Source organism: Crocodylus porosus, unplaced genomic scaffold (assembly GCF_001723895.1).
Source record: "Crocodylus porosus isolate Cpor-Errol unplaced genomic scaffold, CroPor_comp1, whole genome shotgun sequence".
NCBI classification, from domain to species: Eukaryota; Metazoa; Chordata; order Crocodylia; family Crocodylidae; genus Crocodylus; species Crocodylus porosus.
In genome coordinates, this window is record NW_017728929.1 from 6,492,121 (window position 1) to 6,511,221 (window position 19,101).

At 44.8% G+C, this 19,101-nt stretch overlaps 1 protein-coding gene across 5 annotated transcripts in view; it reads left to right on the forward strand.

The window, feature by feature from the left end:
- The window catches only part of EPHB1 (EPH receptor B1), a 321,721-nt gene that overhangs the window by 253,064 nt on the left and 49,556 nt on the right, over positions 1–19,101 (forward strand). For all 5 annotated transcript variants that reach the window (XM_019542959.1, XM_019542961.1, XM_019542963.1 and 2 more), the window contains 3 exons: positions 9,382–9,504; positions 11,009–11,256; positions 13,618–13,833. In XM_019542959.1, the coding sequence (XP_019398504.1) occupies positions 9,382–9,504; positions 11,009–11,256; positions 13,618–13,833 (587 nt within the window). The remainder of the gene's footprint in view (positions 1–9,381; positions 9,505–11,008; positions 11,257–13,617; positions 13,834–19,101) is intronic.

A 19,101-nucleotide genomic window follows, 5' to 3' on the forward strand; every position in this document is an offset into this window, starting at 1 on the left:
GGCCTAAGCTGTTTATAAAGGCCTGGCCCTGCCCCCTTCTGGCCACGTGACCTGCCTGGTCGCCCTGGTAACCAGCACCTGAGCTGCCCGGGTGATTGGCAGCTCTGCCAATCACCCTCACAGTCATGGGGCACCTACGTGACTCCGTGACAAATGGGTATGCAGCTGTGGGGTTGCAGTCATTGTAATAGGGATGATGATGGTATAACTGTAAATGTGTGTTATAGACTGTCATGTGAACCAGATCAGCCATGAGACAGAAATGTAAAGGTACAGGCATATATATGTATTTATTTATACATATAGAAATATGTATTTTTTATATATATGTATATATATAGAGAGAGAGATACACACATATGCAAGTAGGTGACAAAGTGCTATTTAAAATTTGGTTTGCAGAGTACCTAAGCTAAAACTTGCAGCAGTTTCAAAAGAGGTAAACTGCATAAATTCAGGATGAATTAAGTCTATAGGTACCTGTAGTAATTGCCATATACACAAGTTACTACAGGTATCTTTTTTTCTAGGTGAGTGTTTTCAAATTTGCTTTTCACTTCCATGAGCTCAGGGAGAGTAAGGTGTGACAGAAAAGAAGGGACTTCAGGGGAAAAAAGTTGGGTGGGGGGGGCAGAGGGCAAGCAGGGTGCTACCTGACCCCCTAGATTTATTTTCCCTGCTATAGCAGTCGGAGGGGGCTAAATATAAGACAGACCTCTAATAATTAGATTCTATAGCTGAAAAATTATAACAAATTGAATTGTGGTAGTTAAATAACTTCACCTAGGTGCCCAAATTTTGGCAGGGTCCATATGCATTTCTGCATGTGTTTATACATGAACCTGCATGCACAGTGGACGCACAAACAAATACATGCATGATGGATTATGTAAGGCTTTGTGTGCTTGGTATTTGCATACACAGGGAATTTAGTGTTTAATTCCTATTATTGGCAGTCACTTTATTGCCATTGTAGAGTGTGCATCCCTGTAAATAGGGTACAGACGGCAAGTTCCTCTGCTATGATATAAATATTTGTGTAATCCAAGAAATATTTTCATAAATTGCTATTATAAGTATCAGTGCAAAGAGTCTGTAAGGTTGTCACTAGCAATTTCATATCTGTCATCACACTGCCTATCACTAATACAGAGGTCTCTTAGTAGTGGCTGGTGCATAAATTTACCAAACAGTTTTATCAATAAACACTAGGTTTAGACGTGTTCAACATTTTCAGAAAAAATCACCTTTTGGGCTGCAATTTCCTGTGCTTAGTCTATGCCATTACTTCAGAAAGCACTTCAAGAGAACCTGAATATGAAAAATGTTATAGTTCAGAACTCAATAGATTGAGTAGGCCAAATCCTGCTCTGGTGCATTGTCTAGTAAATGCCTTTAATGCCTAGGCTTGTATTCAGGTACACTATAAAAAGTCCATGGTTACAAAAATGAGTATTTGAGTTCATTCTGAAAAATGAAATAATGTGCCGTGCTTTAGTAATTGAGAACCTGAAGCAGGTTATACTGCTGCCCAGGTGTCAGGGCAATTGGGATAGGAACAAAGAAAGTTTTCATAGGGGGAATTTCAAGAAGAGTGCATAGCTGAGTTAACTTATTGATGTCAGTGATAAGGTTCCCAGCTCTGAGCCCCTTTGAAAATCCCAGCCCTAGCGATAGTCAACCGTGGACATTAAGGATGAGATTTTCAACACTGCCTAGAGGATTTGGATGCCCTGATCCTGTTCATCCTAATGGGAAACAGTCAGGAAAATTCTGCAAGTGGCTGTGGAAATCTATGCCCTTGCATCTCCTGGTAGACAGCACATTCAGCCAGAAATAAATAGGTTTGTCTTCCCTTTGCCTTTCATTAATCCCTTGGTTTCTTTCTTCCCCTCCTACCTCATCTCCTCTTTGCTGACCCTACAGACTAGATCACCCAGGGTCTTGGTCTAGCCAGGCCAGCTTAATGCAGGGAGTTTTTGTAGTGGAAACACTTTTCTTTAAAGCCAGCAACAAATGTAGTGATGGGATAATTTCCTCACCTGCCCCATCTACTACACCACCCATCATGCTCTGCAATTTGGCTGACAGTCCTAAAGACCTGCTGACATCTTACAGAGAGACAATATACTGTGCAAACCTGTTTGAGTAGCATCTTTCATAGTCGCTGTCTCTCAGGATCCTTCACACAGCTAAATAATACATCAGCAGAGCTAAACGTTAGCAGATGGAGAAAGAAACGGATGCTCTGATCTTCACGCGTTCTTCCATGCTCTCCATTCTGCTCCAAACACCCACCCTCTCCGTGGCCTCCCATAAAGCATTCTGCTTTTCTCCAGCCTGTCAGAGATAATTTTCCTAAAACTGAAGTTCAGATGTAAATATTAACTAACAGCCCACCCCCTTGCAACTAACCTGCCAGAAACATACAAGACTAGTTAATTCAAGTGGTCTGCTCTCTGAAGGGAGAGTAACCAAACTTCCTGTAGAGCTGCATTTCCTCAGCCTTACATTCAGTTATTCTTTTCCACCAGCTTTCCTACCACCCCAGCCTGTGTTCCTTATCTAATTTAGGATTGATCCTGCCCCTCAATTAAGGTCAGAGGCAGAACCCTTATGTCCTTTAATGAGTGCAGGATCAGACCTTTATAACATGAGCTCAGTGCTTCATGGACGTGTCCTTTCAGCTCCCTGCACATCCCTTGTGCCATGCAAGGGGTGAGATGGTTGTTCTAATGGACAGTAATGGATGCATATGGGGAAGGAATGAATCTGAATGTTTAGGGCCTTTTCAGATACTGGGAGCTGTGGAGGAGCAAGCTGTCATGCCAGCAGCAGGGAGGCATGGTGAAAGGGTGTGGAGGAAGTCAGTGCCTAAAGAGAAGAACAGGAAGAGACGGGAGACATTTGAAAGGCTAGAGCAAGTCATGTTTCAAAAGCCAGGTAGCTGCTTTGAACTGGACGATGTAAGGAAGGGAAAGCGCGAAGGGATGGAGTCTGCTTGAGGCAGTCTCCTATTTTCCTTCTGTGGGAAGGTGGGCCTCATGCACATGTTGAGGTTTCCAGAGCAGTGGTTGAGAGGGAAAATTGGAAGGAAGATCAAGGAAAGGGGCTTGCAACAGTTAAAGTGTGAGAAAGTGAAGGAATAAATGACAATTTTAGGAGAGGCAGGGCAGTGGCAGCAGTGCAAAAAGGGCCTAGCTTTTCCCTAGAGCAGTGTTTGATACCGGCATGGGATGTGCCTCTGAATGCATGGACAGAGTCTCCTCTACACTTGCATGCTTTTCTTCCTGCCTAACAGCCTGGCAGCATTGGATCCACAGGCTGCTCCTCCTGCTCCTGATGCGCTTGAGGGGGAAAGAAGAGAAATAACTCTGCATCTCTTCTGTGGGGGGAAGCACACTGGAAGCACCCCTTCCAGCAAGCAGAGGAAGGGCAACTCAGTGTGGAGGGGAGAGGAAGGACATACCCTCTGAATACTGCTATTAGGCGAAATACCTGGTTTGATGACCTAGTTCGCTTCGGGCGCATATCACCCAGTGACAGTAAGTGAAGATAAATATGTCCCCAGCCTAACACATGGTATCCTCTATGCAGAATTTTCCCAAGAGTCCCCCAGGACACTGAAAGCCCAGGCTGCATCAGCAGAGGGCAGAGATATGGGGCACCAGGCTGCTGCATCCCAACTTAGCCTTTCTTTTTTATTCATTCAGGTTTTGGATCAGTCAGTCTTGGTTACGATCCTGTAAATCCCTTTGTAATCCTGGCTGGAGCATCAGCTGCTCCTGTAAAAAAATTTATGGGGTAGTTAAAGTGTATGAGCCTGAGCCATAAAGGGATTTATGAACTGGGAGAGGCACAGATGGCTTCATTGCAGCCTCCATCACTGGGCTTGGAAACTTTGGTCTCTGGCCCAAACCATCTCTTGGGTGGGAAGGCAGGATTAATCTCTCCTCCCTGCTGAATTCCAGACCCAGGAATCATCACAAGATCATTCTTTCAATAGCTGTCCTGCACTGTCATTCCACATTTAACTGGCAGTGTCTCACCAGTTCTTTAGATCAGTTACTTCGATGTCATGGCCAAGTCAAAATTGTTTTTTGGCAACTCATGGAGGCAGCGGTCTGATTTAAATTCCCAACCTAGAGTATGTGCAGCCATGAAGAGGATGCAGCAGTTTGTGGAGTGTTCTGCTTGTCAGCTTTCCATGACTTACTTAGTGCAATGGGATCCTTATTCTTAAGGGAGTGCTTAATAATATGTCTAATCACACTTCCTAATTAAAGCAAATAACAGTTAAAATGGGTCCCAGAAGAGCAGTTTAGCCACTAAACATAGACATGATGATGAGGGAGAAAACATGAAACTAATGAGAGATGTGGGTGGAGGAAGGTCTCTCCCTTCCTGTAGAGTCTGGAAATAATCATCTGGAGACCCTTGCTTTCACAGATCTTCTGCCCATTTAACAGATTTTGAGGTGTAGACTTGCCACAAAGACTTTGCAGACTGGAAAACCATAAGTCTCTACTTGTATATACTCAATGGAAGTGGGAGGACACACAATGGAGACAGTTAGCTGATACCCCCGCTGGCTGGGTCAGTTCCACCAGTTCCTTCAAGTGAAGGATTGAGGATAGGTAGGTACTGGGGGTTGAAGTAGCAAGAGCAGGAGTGGCAGGAAAGGAGAGAACAGATGTTCCTCCCCTCTCCCAAAGGATCTGTCCTTAAAAGAAAAAATAATTTAAAAAAATTCATGGTGGGCCAGATCCTATTCCACGGCAGGCACCTAAGCACCATCCTTTTCCAACCTGGTTGAGTGCCTGAAAAACTACCAGTGTATCTATTTTTGTAGCACAACTTCATCTTAACGTTAAAATTGAGTCACGCAAAGTAGGAAGAAGAGGGGACCCATCCACCTTTTCCATGAATGGTTTTTCAGGGACTTGAGAAGGGTGGAATAGGATCTCACTTAGGCATCTACTAGGTGGAATAGGATGTGGCCCCACGTGTCATCCTTTCCCTTAAGAAGAAAGTCTTGGGAAGGTAGACGGAGGCAAACTGATGGCTAAGGTTGAATGTAATGGATGGCTAGGCTTAACTTCCACTGCAGGAGCTTGAGGGGACCTAGGAGCCTCATGTATGTGCATCTGTGTATGCAGTCTCCAGGCAAGGTGCATTGTTTCCCAAGCAGTCACCAGATTGTCCCTTCTGCCAGCCCCTGCAGACAGTGGGATGATAACTAAGTCCTGAAACACCTTCCCTTTTGGAGAATGGTAGCACAGATTGTTTCATCACCTGCCTCAAAAGGCTACGGCGTCCCTTACCTATTGCAAGGCTGCATCCTTTCTGAGTGTGCCCCTCATGACATCCCCCTGGAAGCTGTGGGGAAGGGACCTCCTCCCCCACGTCCTGTAGCAGTGCCAGCTATTCACACTGCAGAGTGTACTGGGGTTGAACAGGGATGGGTTGAATGAAATCGGCTGTCATGATACTGAACATCACACAGGCAGTGAGGGTCAGGTGAGATAAATTTTGTTTCGTCATGTCACTTAACCCAGTTAAGCCAGTCACAGTAAATCCTTAATGTCCCATTCCCCTCCCAGCCTTTCATTGTGGCTGGACTCCCCTGCAACTGAGGGAGAAGGAGGTAGAAGGAAAGCAGTAGGCTGAGGTTAGCTGAAATGAAAGGGGAAGCCTTTTCTTACTATCGCATACCTCATTATTTTCAGTGAGATAATAGTAAGCAGCACCCATTTAGTCCAGTGGTAACTAGCTGACATGACCAGCCCCATCACATACAAAGCTCTTTATCAGTGGAATGCATCCATTCCTGCTCTTAACAGGGACTTAGAGAAGGGTAGGCAAGAGTGGGTCAGAAATGTGTTAAAATTTCAGAGACTGAAACAGAACAAAATGGATTGAAGCCAGGAAAGAGATGGTCAGGGAAAGGAGGAGATGGGTATGGAGGGATTTAAAAGAGGTGGGAACAGAGAAAGAAAATTAAAGGGGGGGGAAGAAAAAAAGAGTATATGTCCCAACTTTGGGGTCAGTGAATGCATCTATCTGTGCGCTTTACTGCAGAGTTGACTGATGAGCTCCACGGTAAAGCATCACCATCTACACGTGAGCCAGTATTAGGGCACTGTATATTAATGAACTCTGCCATAAGATAGTAGTGCCAGAAACAGTACTGTCATATAGTGGAATCATTTACTGTGCAGAAACACACATGGAAACATTGACCCGGACCGCAGGAATTTGAGTCGAAGTGGAGCAGCCCCGAGGCTGGTAGCAGGCTCAGGGGCTCAGTTACACGGCTCTGTAGTTTCGGCATTCTTGTGTCCCAGGCAGCCCCTCCACTGCCTGACGCTGCCACTCGGGGCCCGGGGCTGAGCCACTGAGCCTGCTTCCAGTTCCCAACTCAAACTGCTGTGGTCTCGGGTACCCATGAAGACGCTGCACCCAGGAACAGCTGACTCTGGCGTGAACTGCACCAGACTTTATAGAGCTGCATTAATAGCTCATGTAGATGCACCCAATGAGTTTATACATCTCCATATCCTAATACAGTGGTTTTCAATCTGGGTTTGCGGACCCTTGGGGGTCCTTAGACTGTGTCTAAGGCATCCATGAACGAAGACTATGATTAATCAAAAGTATATGAATAGCCACACTTACAATTCAAAAGGGTGTGCACCTCCATTCAAAATTTTTTAGGGGTCTGTAAATGAAAAAAGATTGAAAACCACTGTCCTTAAAAGATTATATTAGCTGGAGGCCCAATGTGGGAGCAGGGCCACAAGGGACTAAACACTGTAGTGACAAGTGATAGGAGACAGTCTCTACCGCAGATAACTTAGTCTAATTAGACAGACATAGGCAGGAGGAGAAGAGGTAGTCAGCCACAGAGCCTCTTTGACTTCCAGCCACTGGAAATATTTCTGTGGCAGGTCCCCTACCCCTCCATGAGCTCTAAGGGAAAGGAGAATTTGAATTGAGCTACCAGGAAATGTTGTTATTTGATGCTGTCACTCTGAGGAATAATGCAGGACTGACACGTTACTAAATGTATATAATTAGAGGAGAGCATCTGCAAATAGGGCCTGCCACCTGGGGAGCAGCGGTGCTGCCCACTTCTCTTGTCCAGACGTACAGGAGTTCATTCTGAAAAACACCTTTTGATTGCTTTATTCCAACAGTGCTTAGCTGACTCATTTTTTTTCCATTGGTTAATGGGTACCAAAGGAGAGGAAATGCCATGTGAGAAGCCATCATTAATGTCATTTCCATCCCTGGGCCATAAGAATGTTGTTTCTCTTTTTAACATGTATAGTAACAGGAGCACAGCCTGACCTGATTCCCAGAGGCAGATTCCACATCTCTCTCTAGCGCCCTACAAAATCTACCATTGTCTGGCTGCATCTTGGCAGCCGTGATGTGAGAGACCTTGGAATGATTTTTTAGTAGGCAAAAATAATGCCTGACTATTTGCTATGGCAGCCCTGTAGATCATATTTTATCAGACCATTCAGGTTTTTGATTATAATTGCTACACTCTATCAATTTAGTAGCAGCCACAAAACTATCAAAGTCCTTTTTGGGTAAATAAATATTTCTTAAATTATGCATGCAGCATCATAAACTTGCCACTTTCCTTACCATAAAACCAGCTAATTGTAGTTTTGGTTTGTAACTGCACCCCTGTGAGCTGAATGTTCAATATAAACAGGAGACGGCATGGAGAAAACCTCTTGCTATGTGTTTACTTAAGAAGCTGCAGCTCTAAGTTGTCTGGCATAGACCAAAAACCTCTGGGAGTGAATGACACCTCCAACAGAGCACTGAAGAAAGACATTCAGGGCTGCTGTCTCTCTTGATTTTAACATGCTGTTTCTCCAGCATAAAGTCTCAGCTCCTGGAGCCCTGTTACTTCGTGCGAATCTCAGCTTTCCTTAAAAATTAAGTAGAGTTCCTAGCCCATGCTATTGAACTGTGATGTTGAGGATGCATTCAAAGAAGCATGAAGATAGAGCAAGTTGAAGACCTCACGCTGAACTTGCACCAAAGGCCACCCCGCACAGCAGACTCAGTTGTAAATGGGATGGTTATTCAGGCTGACAGTCAAATGGAGATGGATGAGATGGGGAGTCACATCACTCCCTTGTGTGCCATTGGCTACATAAAATGGCATGGTCTTACCATGCTAGTGCAGTGGGCCACCTAGACTTGACTGGACCTTTGTCCTTATTTTTTGGACCAACAGATTTGGAAACTAGAAGAGAAATAGAAAGAACCCCAGTTATTTCATGATTTTAGTTCATGGCTTTAATTCATGCCTTTGTCATGAATTTTGAACTGTCAGGGCTAGGGATGGTGTCATTTCTGTCTTGAAATATTGAAGACTGTTCTGTCCATCAGTCTGTTGGTTTGACTGTATGGATGTATGTTGCTGGGAAACTTCTGTTCTTACATATCTATTATTAATCTTGTTTATTGCAACAGTGTCTAGGGACTAACCCAGAACGGGTCCACTGGTGCTGAGCACTGCACAAAAGCCAGAGTAGTAGTACAGGGACCTTGCCTCAAAGGATTACAGTCAAAATAGATAAATACAGGGTGAGGGAAAATCTGGAGTATGCAAGGACAGTAAGCAGTAATGTAATACCTCCCACATGTGCATCCATTTGCCTGTCTATGGATCTATGTTGTATTTTACATTTCTTTATTGTTCTTTTTCATTTTCTTCTATCTTTTCTTTCTTTTTAGCATTTTGTTACTCAGAAAGGTTAAAATAAAACTTACTTCTTCCTCACCTTTTCTCTCCTTTTCTTCAGTTATTCTTTCCCCCATTGCTGTTTTTCTCCTTTTGTTTTTCCCTTTTTATCTAGCACTTTCAATATTAATCCACAGTTGCCTGAGATAACCTTAACAATAGCCTCTAGCCCCAGAAAGGTGTCAAACTGATAAATATTGGTATCTACCTGCAATTCTACCTTGATTTTGCTTCTAATGCATTTGGTATGACTTCAATAAATAATGGCACAATCCAAGTTCTCATGTGCACTGTTTGGACTGGTCTCAATCTGTCAACTTATAAGTAATATATTCTACATTTCCAGGAGAGGAGTAAGAGAAAAGCTAATGGAGGAGAAATGGAAGACAGAGCAGTAAAAGAAAATAGTGTAATGGAGGAAGAGTTGAGTGGGGTCTGGAAAGGGTGGAGGAGAAGCAGAGGAGCTAAGAGGAATATGTTTTTAATGGACATGTAATGAGGAAAGTGTCAGAAAGATGTAGGATGCTTCTAAAACCCTTCCCCCCAGCTTTTTAGTACTCTCTTTGTTCTCCCTCTGTGACTGCCCCTCCCATATCTCGTATAACAAGGCTCTCCAGGAATGAAGATCTACATTGATCCCTTCACTTATGAAGACCCAAATGAGGCTGTCCGCGAGTTTGCCAAGGAGATTGACGTGTCCTTTGTGAAGATCGAAGAAGTCATTGGAGCAGGTGTGTCTCATTTTGTCCTAGATAAGCTTCTATAACTTTCTCCGCAGCTACTGCTTCCTCCTCTTCCCATCTCTTCATGGGCTTCAACCTTTCTCTTGGTATTAATCTGTTCACTCATTTGTTAAAATAAGAACAGTCATACGTTTGCCTAAAAAAGATGAAGTTTGGTTAACTTACTCACTGATTGATCTTCATGCATTTTTAAGTTTCCTGGTTTAGCTTCCAGGAAATAACAAGACAAAGACAGACATCTCTTTTTAGTCTTATTTCAGACGTATAGGTATGTGGGTAAGTAGGTAGGTAGATAGAAGCTATTCATATCATTTATAGCATTCCTGGTGTTATTTTTAAACAACTGTATTATGCTAATGGAAAGGAATAGCCAGTGTGAGAAATTCAAAGGAAAAATGAATTGTTATGCCTTTGAAGTTAGACACAGCAGTGCATTGGCTGCTTGGTAGTTTTCTGTCAATTCAAAGCAGTCATAAAGCTAACTCAAACATGAACCATCCGTTTTGACACCATATTTAAAAACCACCATATGGAAAATAATAGTTAGCAGCAGCCAGATATTTTCACATTTCAGGGTTTTCATTTTCTGTTCCTAAATCAAAAATTTTCAAGAAAAAGAGACTCAGTTTTTGTTCCCTTCTCCCCACTTACAAGATCTAATTTTTTGTGGGGGGAAAAAAAGGTTTTGATGAAAGACTTTCTTAACAACCCTAATGGTTTTTACTCACTCACACATATGAGAGAGTCATATTGGATGGGTGGATGGATGGATGAATGGATAACTGAACCCTAGTTGTTTTGAATGCAAACTTTCGCTGGTAGATCTCTGGCCCCAAAGACAGACAGCATTGTCTCAGTGTGTTACATGCCAACCAGAAAGTTAAACTTGATTCTAAATTGAAGTGAAACCGACAGGCTTATTTTCACTGTCCAAGATGAAGAAAATGCAATATGAAAGTGAATGGCATCAAATTATGTCAGGGCTAACGGTAGTTTTATGAAGAGTTTAGATTATGGATTGTGTGGGATGGTTTAGATCGGGATGATCCTGCTTCAGGCAGGGGGTTGGACTAGGTGTCCCCTGGAGATCCCTTCCAGCCCTGCTTCTCTATGATTCTATGAATTATAGCAGTTTAGATTTAGGAAAATATCTAAGTATTCATAATCTCTTAGCCCCTGAACCTGCACCAGCAATAGGGTCCAACTGGAATCTGATGCCTGATCCTACAGTTGTGCCTCCTGCCATGCATATGTGGCGTGACAGGAGGTGCAATTGTTGGGATCATGGTTCAGATCCCATTGCGCCTTTAACTGAACATCTGCCAGGGGCCTGTGGCACTTCCCCTTTCAAAGGGGAGGAAACCAGCAGATTTGTGAGAGAAGACCACTATTGAACTGAACAGGTTTTTCAGCCAATCAGGCTGGAAGGAGTGATGGGAAAATCTGTGGTACTGTTACTCTGTGGTTGTGACACATGTTCTTGCAATTGCAGGGGAGTTTGGTGAAGTGTATAAAGGACGTCTGAAACTACCCAGCAAGAGGGAAATCTATGTAGCTATAAAGACGTTAAAGGCTGGCTACTCTGAGAAGCAGCGTAGGGATTTCCTGAGTGAAGCCAGCATCATGGGACAGTTTGACCATCCGAATATCATTCGGCTGGAAGGAGTGGTGACCAAAAGCCGGCCAGTCATGATCATCACAGAGTTTATGGAGAATGGAGCTCTGGACTCCTTTCTGAGGGTAAGTAAAGATTATAATCTCTCTGGCTTTGTTTTTAACACCATAGTGAAGGGATTCGTGCTAGCTGGAATTGAAGCACAGTGTCATGTAGAAGATCCAGTGAGTCCTCCTCTGCTACTTGGATTAATGGAGGACATGGTTTTCCAGATAGAAGGCGGACCCTAATGAGTGAACCAAGAATCAGTATTGACAGAGGGTGAGATTTTCAAACAAGCCCAAGAGAGGGAGGAGCTCAAGTCTTGTCGCCTTTCAATGAGGCTTACCGTCCTAAATTCCTTTCTGACTTGGGAAAATCTCCCCCAGAGCCCTCAGCCAGGAGGAGCAGATAGCTGTAAATACAACTACAAAAGGAATGGAGGGGAGAAATTCACACGAAGGACAGGTGAATGAAAAGATAAACTATAGATCCTTTCCAGCCCTTTTTTCTATGATTCTGTGATAACAACAGCACTAAAACCTGGGGAGTGGGCTAGCTGCACCCTGCGGCAATCAGCCTGGCAAGGCAGAAAGCTCTACTGGCGTCCAGCACCTTCATGATCCATGAATGGAGTAGGGGCCTGCCAAGGGTTGGGGAAGCTAAAGCAAAGGTGAGGACTTCTGAATTGCCAGCACGTTGGGCTGACATAGGGGCAGCTCACTGAAGTGATCTAAAAGCAGGGGATAAGTAAACACAGTCTGAGAGAAAGATATGTCTATTTGTTTTCTTGCTATTTTTATAAGTGGTTGTGAGCCTGGAGCAATTTCAGCACCAGCTGGCAGGGTCCATAGCAAGTCAGTGACAAGGTGTCAGCCCTGTGGCTCCTTGTGGACAATGCCAGTCTCATTAGAGTCTCTAGCATCATTTAGAAAAAGCAGCAGCCACAGAAGTGCCAGACAAATGCACACATAAATAATCCTCATGGGGCAAGGAAAGCAACCAGCCTTCTTCATACCGGCATCCTACACCATGTATCTAGGGTTGTGGAAGCAGCTCAAAGGCATGCTTAGCCAAAGCTACAAAAAGCCTGGGAGACTGGGGGAAGAAGGCATAAAAGATAGAGATGGAGGGAGAATAAATGAGGAATGGGTAATGAATAGGCATGAGCGTGAAGGGGAGGAAGAGTCCTACTTGGAATATGATTTTCAAAGGGAACCAAAGAATCAATTAACGGGAATTTAGCATCCAAATCCTGTAAATCCCACTCTATTTCTTAAGCTCAGAAGCAGGTAACTTATAAGTCTAATTTCAGCCTTGATGTAAAAATAGCATCGCTAATTGGTGCATCAGCTGCGTGGAAAGACAGCAAAGTAGGTCATCATTTCCACTCTGTGCAGAGACCAAAGCCAAGTAATGAAACAGGACTGTTCCTCACCCTTATGCAGGTGTGTTAAAGGAGTTGGGGAGGCAGAGACAGGTAAGGAAATCTGTGGACCTCTCTCTAGGCATGAGGAGCAATTTCACTCTCAATGTCTTGCTGAGAAGATAAATTGTTCCTTGCCATTGCTGACATCCTCACACCCGAATAGGGTAGAGTTGGAGATACAGATTCATTCCCACATCTGCATCAGCCTATGAGCAGAGAAGTGTTTATCCTGTCCTTTCTGCCCAATCTACATGGTGCTCAAAACTGGCTTGTGTCATGAAGGCACAATCCACTCACCACCAAGGTAGCCATATTGTCATGTGGTAAAATTGGTAATATTTTCTCCTGGGAACCTTTTAGCTTTGTACTATTGATGGGGAGTCAGTGTGGCACTTCCTTCAGCACCAACCTAACCTAGACGGGGCATAAGGAAATTGTCCTGTTTTGTCTCATTCATAGGACAGGTCACCAAAATATATGGTCAGCTGTTTTTATTTGGAGGGGGAAAAGAATTGAAAGAAGAGAGGAAAATAAGATAATTTGGAGCTCAGGAGGGATTTTCAATCTCGGGAAAGTAAAACCCAGAAACGGAGCCAGGCTGTGAAAAATATCTTCTCCCTAAGTTAGTTAAAAAACCAATTTGTTGGCTTATTTCCTACTAGATTCACCAAAAAATTGGATTCACAGGATGAATGAATAAGAGCCCTGTTGGTACCTTGAGGCCTCAGCCAAATTCAGGCTCTCTTGTACTAGGCCCGATAGCTATCTAACTAGGAAGGGCCTTGCCATAGAGAGGCTGTGGTCTCCATTAGCAGTGTGGAGGAATATAACAGTGTGGAGGAATAGTGACTTGCTCATGACTACGTAGCACGTCAGTGGCAAAACCAGAATTGGAACTTGGGTCTGCAAGTGCAAGTCCCAGGCACCAGACCACACTCTGCTTGTAAAGAGAGCTGTTTATTGGGCCTGTCCATAAAGGGATCGTGCTAATTATGGTTCTTGCTCTTTGTATCTGCAGCAAAATGATGGGCAGTTCACAGTAATCCAGCTAGTGGGGATGCTCAGAGGGATCGCCGCTGGCATGAAGTACCTTGCAGAGATGAATTACGTGCACCGGGACCTTGCTGCCAGGAACATCCTGGTCAATAGTAACCTGGTGTGCAAAGTGTCTGACTTTGGCCTCTCACGCTACCTGCAAGATGACACCTCTGACCCAACGTACACTAGCTCCTTGGTATGTACCTTCCCCCCTCCTTGTATGCTCCTCATAGATAAATCCCAGACTCTCTGGCTGAGGGTGGAGTTGCCGTGAGGCCTCCCACTCCCATCTCTTTCGTATCACCAGCAAGTGGAATTATACTCCCCTAGTGCCTTTCAACATAAACCATCTTCAAGCCATTTGTAACTTGTGTCCTGCTCAGAGCTATGGAAGTATTTCTCATGAAAACAAAAAGCTGGAAACATTCCCCTTCTTGAGCTAATATTTACTTCTGTGAAAAAAATAATTCTTTCCTGGAGCATTTTCCACTTCTGGAAACAGTTCATTAAGGCTGGGCCCTACAGGAAACACTGTCAACAAGCACAAGACCCACAGAAATAGTAGAAATGAATGTGTGGATATAGGGGCAAATGGGTGGGAGGGAGAGTCAAAAGGATCTCATTTCTGCTTCTTGTGCCAGGCTCCTTTAAATCCTGGCCTGAGGGCTGCTGTGGAGTTTGTCCCTCTTGTTGCACTCAGGCTTGCTACAGAGCAGTGTCTGAGCTAAGTGTGATGGAGTGAAATGATTGGAGAGGTTAATATTCATTGGCAGTCACCTCTGTGCACCAGATTTGCAAACATTTGTAGGTGCCTCAAGGTGCAGATCGGTGTCTAGTGGCATTTACAAGAGCATCTAAGTGAAGAAGTCGCCTGTCTGCATCTTTGACTATGCAAATGTCTCTGTGAATCTGGCCCTTTCTCACCACTTTCCCTTCCCATGTTATTGAACTGTCCTATGTTTGATTGAGAAACACACTTTGGAAGGAGAAGAACTGTTTTCTTTGGCTTTGTGTGCCTCCCTTCTCTTTTCTCAGTCCTTTTTTCCCCACCGTTCTCTTTTTCCTCTTCTTTTTTTCTCCTTCCCATTAATTTTCCCTTGCTGTCTTTTCTATGTTACGTCTTTCAAATTCCTCTTTGCTCATGGCTAGTTTTCAGATGACGTTTTCTCTCTCTTCCATTAAATGAGCATGGGGGAAGTAGCCATGCAGTGGAGATCTGGGAGGGGGGACTTCAGGGGAAACAAAAGGAGGTCTGATTGCACATAGAAGGTATTACAACTGAAGCTACAGTAATGCTCCAATCCTGATCTATCTTTCTCTGTAGGAAATTTGTTCCAGGCATTAATTAAAGAGACAAGTCTAATCCAAGCACCGCTATTCCCCAGTCACTGTTCTCTAGTTTAATTAACTCATTCATAGATAATCCCAGGGCTTCTTCACTCCGCCATTGTCTCCTGCCTCATCTATTTGTAGATTAAAGCTTTTCTCTTGCTACTGGCAGCCTCGGAAACAACAGAACCCCAAATCACTCCAGACTTTCTTCTGTGGTAATTCTGTCGTCCCAAAGTGGGTGTCTAGCTATCGTTTGACTCTGTCAAAATGGTGGCAGAGGTAATGAAGCAATGATTGCCATAGTTAGAAAGAATAAAGTAAATGAGTTGCACCTTACCCTCAGATTCCATTTACGTTTAGATAGTTGTCACAGGAGCACTTGGGTGCCCAGTTCCTATGAAGGAATAAGGGCTGCTGAAGCTCCCCGAGACAGCACAGGTGTTGGTTGCCGGAGCAGCCAGGCTCGTCACATGACCAGAAGGGGGCAGGGCCGGGCCTTTATAAACAGCCCAGGCCAAAGCCTAGCAGCAGTTCCCTTCTGGCAGCCTGAGGCGCAGGAGAGCCAAGCAGAGCAGAGACGAGTGGTGCAGCCTGACCACTCAAGGGGCTGCATCATGGTAAGGGTGGAGATAACCCTGACTGGGAGGCCTCTGCAAGAGAGCCAGGTGGGCCTAGATCCTATGTTATAGCCAGGAGGCTTATTGTTGCGTTACAGCCGATTGGCTTATGGTTCTGTTTAGTTATTGTTATACCGGAGGACTGGGTGAGGCTGTAGGGGTGGAGGAGGCCTTATCAGGAGCTCCCCAGGGAGGTGGGGTGCTCCCAGCGCCAGAGAGGGGTGCTGTATTGTGGGGTGTCTAGACCCCAGCCCCAGATGGGGCAAACAGATTGAGGAGCCCAGGGAGGGCACGTTTAGTGAGACGAAGCCTGGTGTGGGCATAGGTAGAAGCCCTAGTGGGGCAGGAGCCAGAGAAAGGGGTCAAGGGGGCCAGGTAAGGCTAGGGCTGTCTGAGCCCCAATTGGGAAGAGTCCCAGAGGGGCTCCACAGTGGTGGGGACCCCAGGGCCCTTGAGGGCACCATAATAGGGGTGCACAGAGTTGGTGAGGGCACTGTAGTTCGGGGTGTAATACCCCAGCCCTGAGAAGGGGCAAAGAGGATCTTGGGGGCCAAGCACGGCTAAGGCCACCTGAGCCCCACTTGCAAGAAGCACCAGCGAGAAGCCTGAGGGGCTTGTGTTAGGCCCAAAGGGGGGCACACAGGAAGAGAAGCCCAGGGTAGGTTGCTACTATAGAGACAAGCCCAGAGAGGGCGAGTCCGCGATTAGAGAGAGCCCGGAGAGGGCGAGCATGAGGAGGGACAGGCCCCAGTGGGGGGGTACCATATGTGCATGGAGAGGCCCCAGGAGGGGCGAGTATATTGAGTGGGCCCCAGGAGGGGGGCGGATATAATTAGTAGGCCCGAGAGGGCTAGTGGATATAGGGGCGCCGGTTGCGTGACAAGCCCAGGGGCGCCGGTGAAGGGCGGATGTAGGAATCTGACCAGATAACGTCCAGTACAGCTGCGAGGCTTGGGGCGTGCTAAAGGGGAGGTAGGAGGCACGCATAGCCCATAAGGCTGGGGTGCACCAGGTCACACCATACGGAACGGGGGACAGTGTAAGCATAGCGCGGTGTCCAGGGCGACAAGAGGCAGCCTCCCTTCTAGAACCATATACCAACAAGACGTGGCAGGCGAGAAAAGAGGGTGCTGGATCACCTACTTGACACGGCAGGGGGTGCTAGAGAGATCACGGCCACTCCTGCGCCCCACCCCGTGACAATAGTAAAAAGCAAATAAGTGATTTTTAGATTGTTAGATTGTCATAGATGTGTGCAGCTGCAGCATGAACAATAGATAATTAGAAGTTCATCGATTGATGTTATAGATGGTTATAAGACTTGGCTACAAGCAAGCTGTTGACCTGATGGACTCTACAATCAATAACAGTTGATTGATCATTTATTAAAACACCTAATAGTTATTCCTTAACCTGTTATAAACCACTTAAAACATAATAATGTAAAGTGTGACCAGTAAAATCTTTAGAGAGTAAAAATGAAGAGAGTTTTTACTGGCAGCACTGAAAAAGGATTGAGGATGTTGGAGCTATAACAAAACAGGTCGTGCCCTATTGATCAATACGTGCAATATAAGATGTAAAATTCGGAGGCTTTTTCTTTTATTATTAAAGAAGTAAAAAGACTCAGTGTTTGCTTGAGCAGTGCCCTGACGTTTTGGCCCAAACTGGATCAAATCTAAAATCAGTGATAAAATGTGTGTGTAGGCTCAAAAAGTGGCAATGGGACATTACACCAAAACCTCTGATAATCAGTTTCTTCTCGGTTTTCCTTCTGTACCTTGCTTTCTGATTCTTAGATACAACAAACTGCAGCCAGACGCTGGAAGGGAGCTGACCAATAGGGACAGGACTGTGTGACTAGTGAGCTGCCCTGGTTTGCTAGTGTCCAGGTGGAATGCGGAGGGATGTTTCTGACCTTAAAGACTCAGATGGTTTGGGACCTAGGTCTTTGAGAGACAACTTCTCTCTTCTTGTGCCCCATGGCTGTGACCAGTGGTGATACTAAAGCTGGAGCTCCCTTGGCTCAATCAATAGGGAGTTGCTGAAAAGGTTGATACTCTCCACTTTCTACCCCTATTCACTTCTCTTCTTGGACCATTAGAGCCTGGATTTACTAATATCCTGGTCATGCCTCATAGACCACCTCTCTTTCCTATGTTTGTGTAAGGAGTGAGGACGCTGGGCAGTGGGAGTATAATTTGTTGAATAGAAGGATTGTTGATACTCTGAGCGGGAGGGTGAGTTTGATGCTAGGAGTCTGAATGATAGCATGTAATGTAATTTGTGGCAGGAAGCCCTGTAAGGCAAGCACCTTGTGGGCTGTGTCAAACTGAAGTAAATAGAAGCAGCATTACAGAAAGCAGAACCTCATCTGGGTAAACTGATGCTCCTTACCACGTAGCTCACTGCAGTCAGTGCTGATCAACATACATGGGGAACTGGCTAGGGCCTGGTCCTTGTCCTGCTCCTCTGGGCTGACATGGGAGTGCTGTCTGGAAGAACATGTAGATTGTGGCCTATTAAGCAAAGAATGCCATTTTTGCTAAAGTGCTCAACGCTCGCTTCTGGGGAAAGGCATGAAGTGGCCTTTCCCACCTTTAGAGATAAAAGGGATTATCTCATCTGTGTTTATATTTAATTTAAGCCATAATAGGCCTTCCCAGCAGCTGGGAAATGATGCTCTGCCTACAATTACATCACTCTGCCTCCCACAGCAGGTTTTTAGCTCTGGGGAAAAGGCAGGAAAAACAACCTGGCAGTTAATTTCTCTATTTGTAGTTATTCAAATAGAATTTTTGCTATCCATCTTTACAGAGCAGCTGACACTTCATGGAAGGCTAAAGAAAACAATTGTGCTGAACAGTTTCTGAAACAATTCTGCCTAGAGTAAATATCATACATTTTCTATATTCCCCTTCCTTTTCCATTATTTTTTAGCTATTACCTCAGTCATTTACATGAAAACAGGATCATTGTTTCCTGACAGTTCATATGCTCCTGCTTCCCCATTGAAGTCAGATTCCCCTGAATGTGACACCATCACTCTTGCCAGGAAAATGAATTATGAGGTCACAAACAAAATTATGAGGCAGGTCTTCCATGTAGCCTTGACTGTTTGCAACAGGTAATGTTCTGGCCCTGGGTCTACTGGGGAGAATGTGGATGGAATTAGAAGTTCTTTTTTATAACTTGATATGAAACAAAGCCCTGACCTTTCCTCCCCACAGAGAGGAAGCTTTCATATTGAGTGCATCTACACATGCACACTTACTAAGCAGTAAACACAATTACTGAGTAGTACAGGCACACATTTATATGTGCATGCCCATACTGCACAGCAAATATGGTGACCTATGCCAACTTGAGCATAATTTTGATATCTGCATCATGCAAGTATCAAATTTACACCTGATTAGTTACTGTTCAGTAATGCACATGTAGATGCCTTACTGTGTAGTAACACTGTGTGTGTGTGTGTGTGTGTGTGTGTGTGTGTGTGTGTGTGTGTGTGT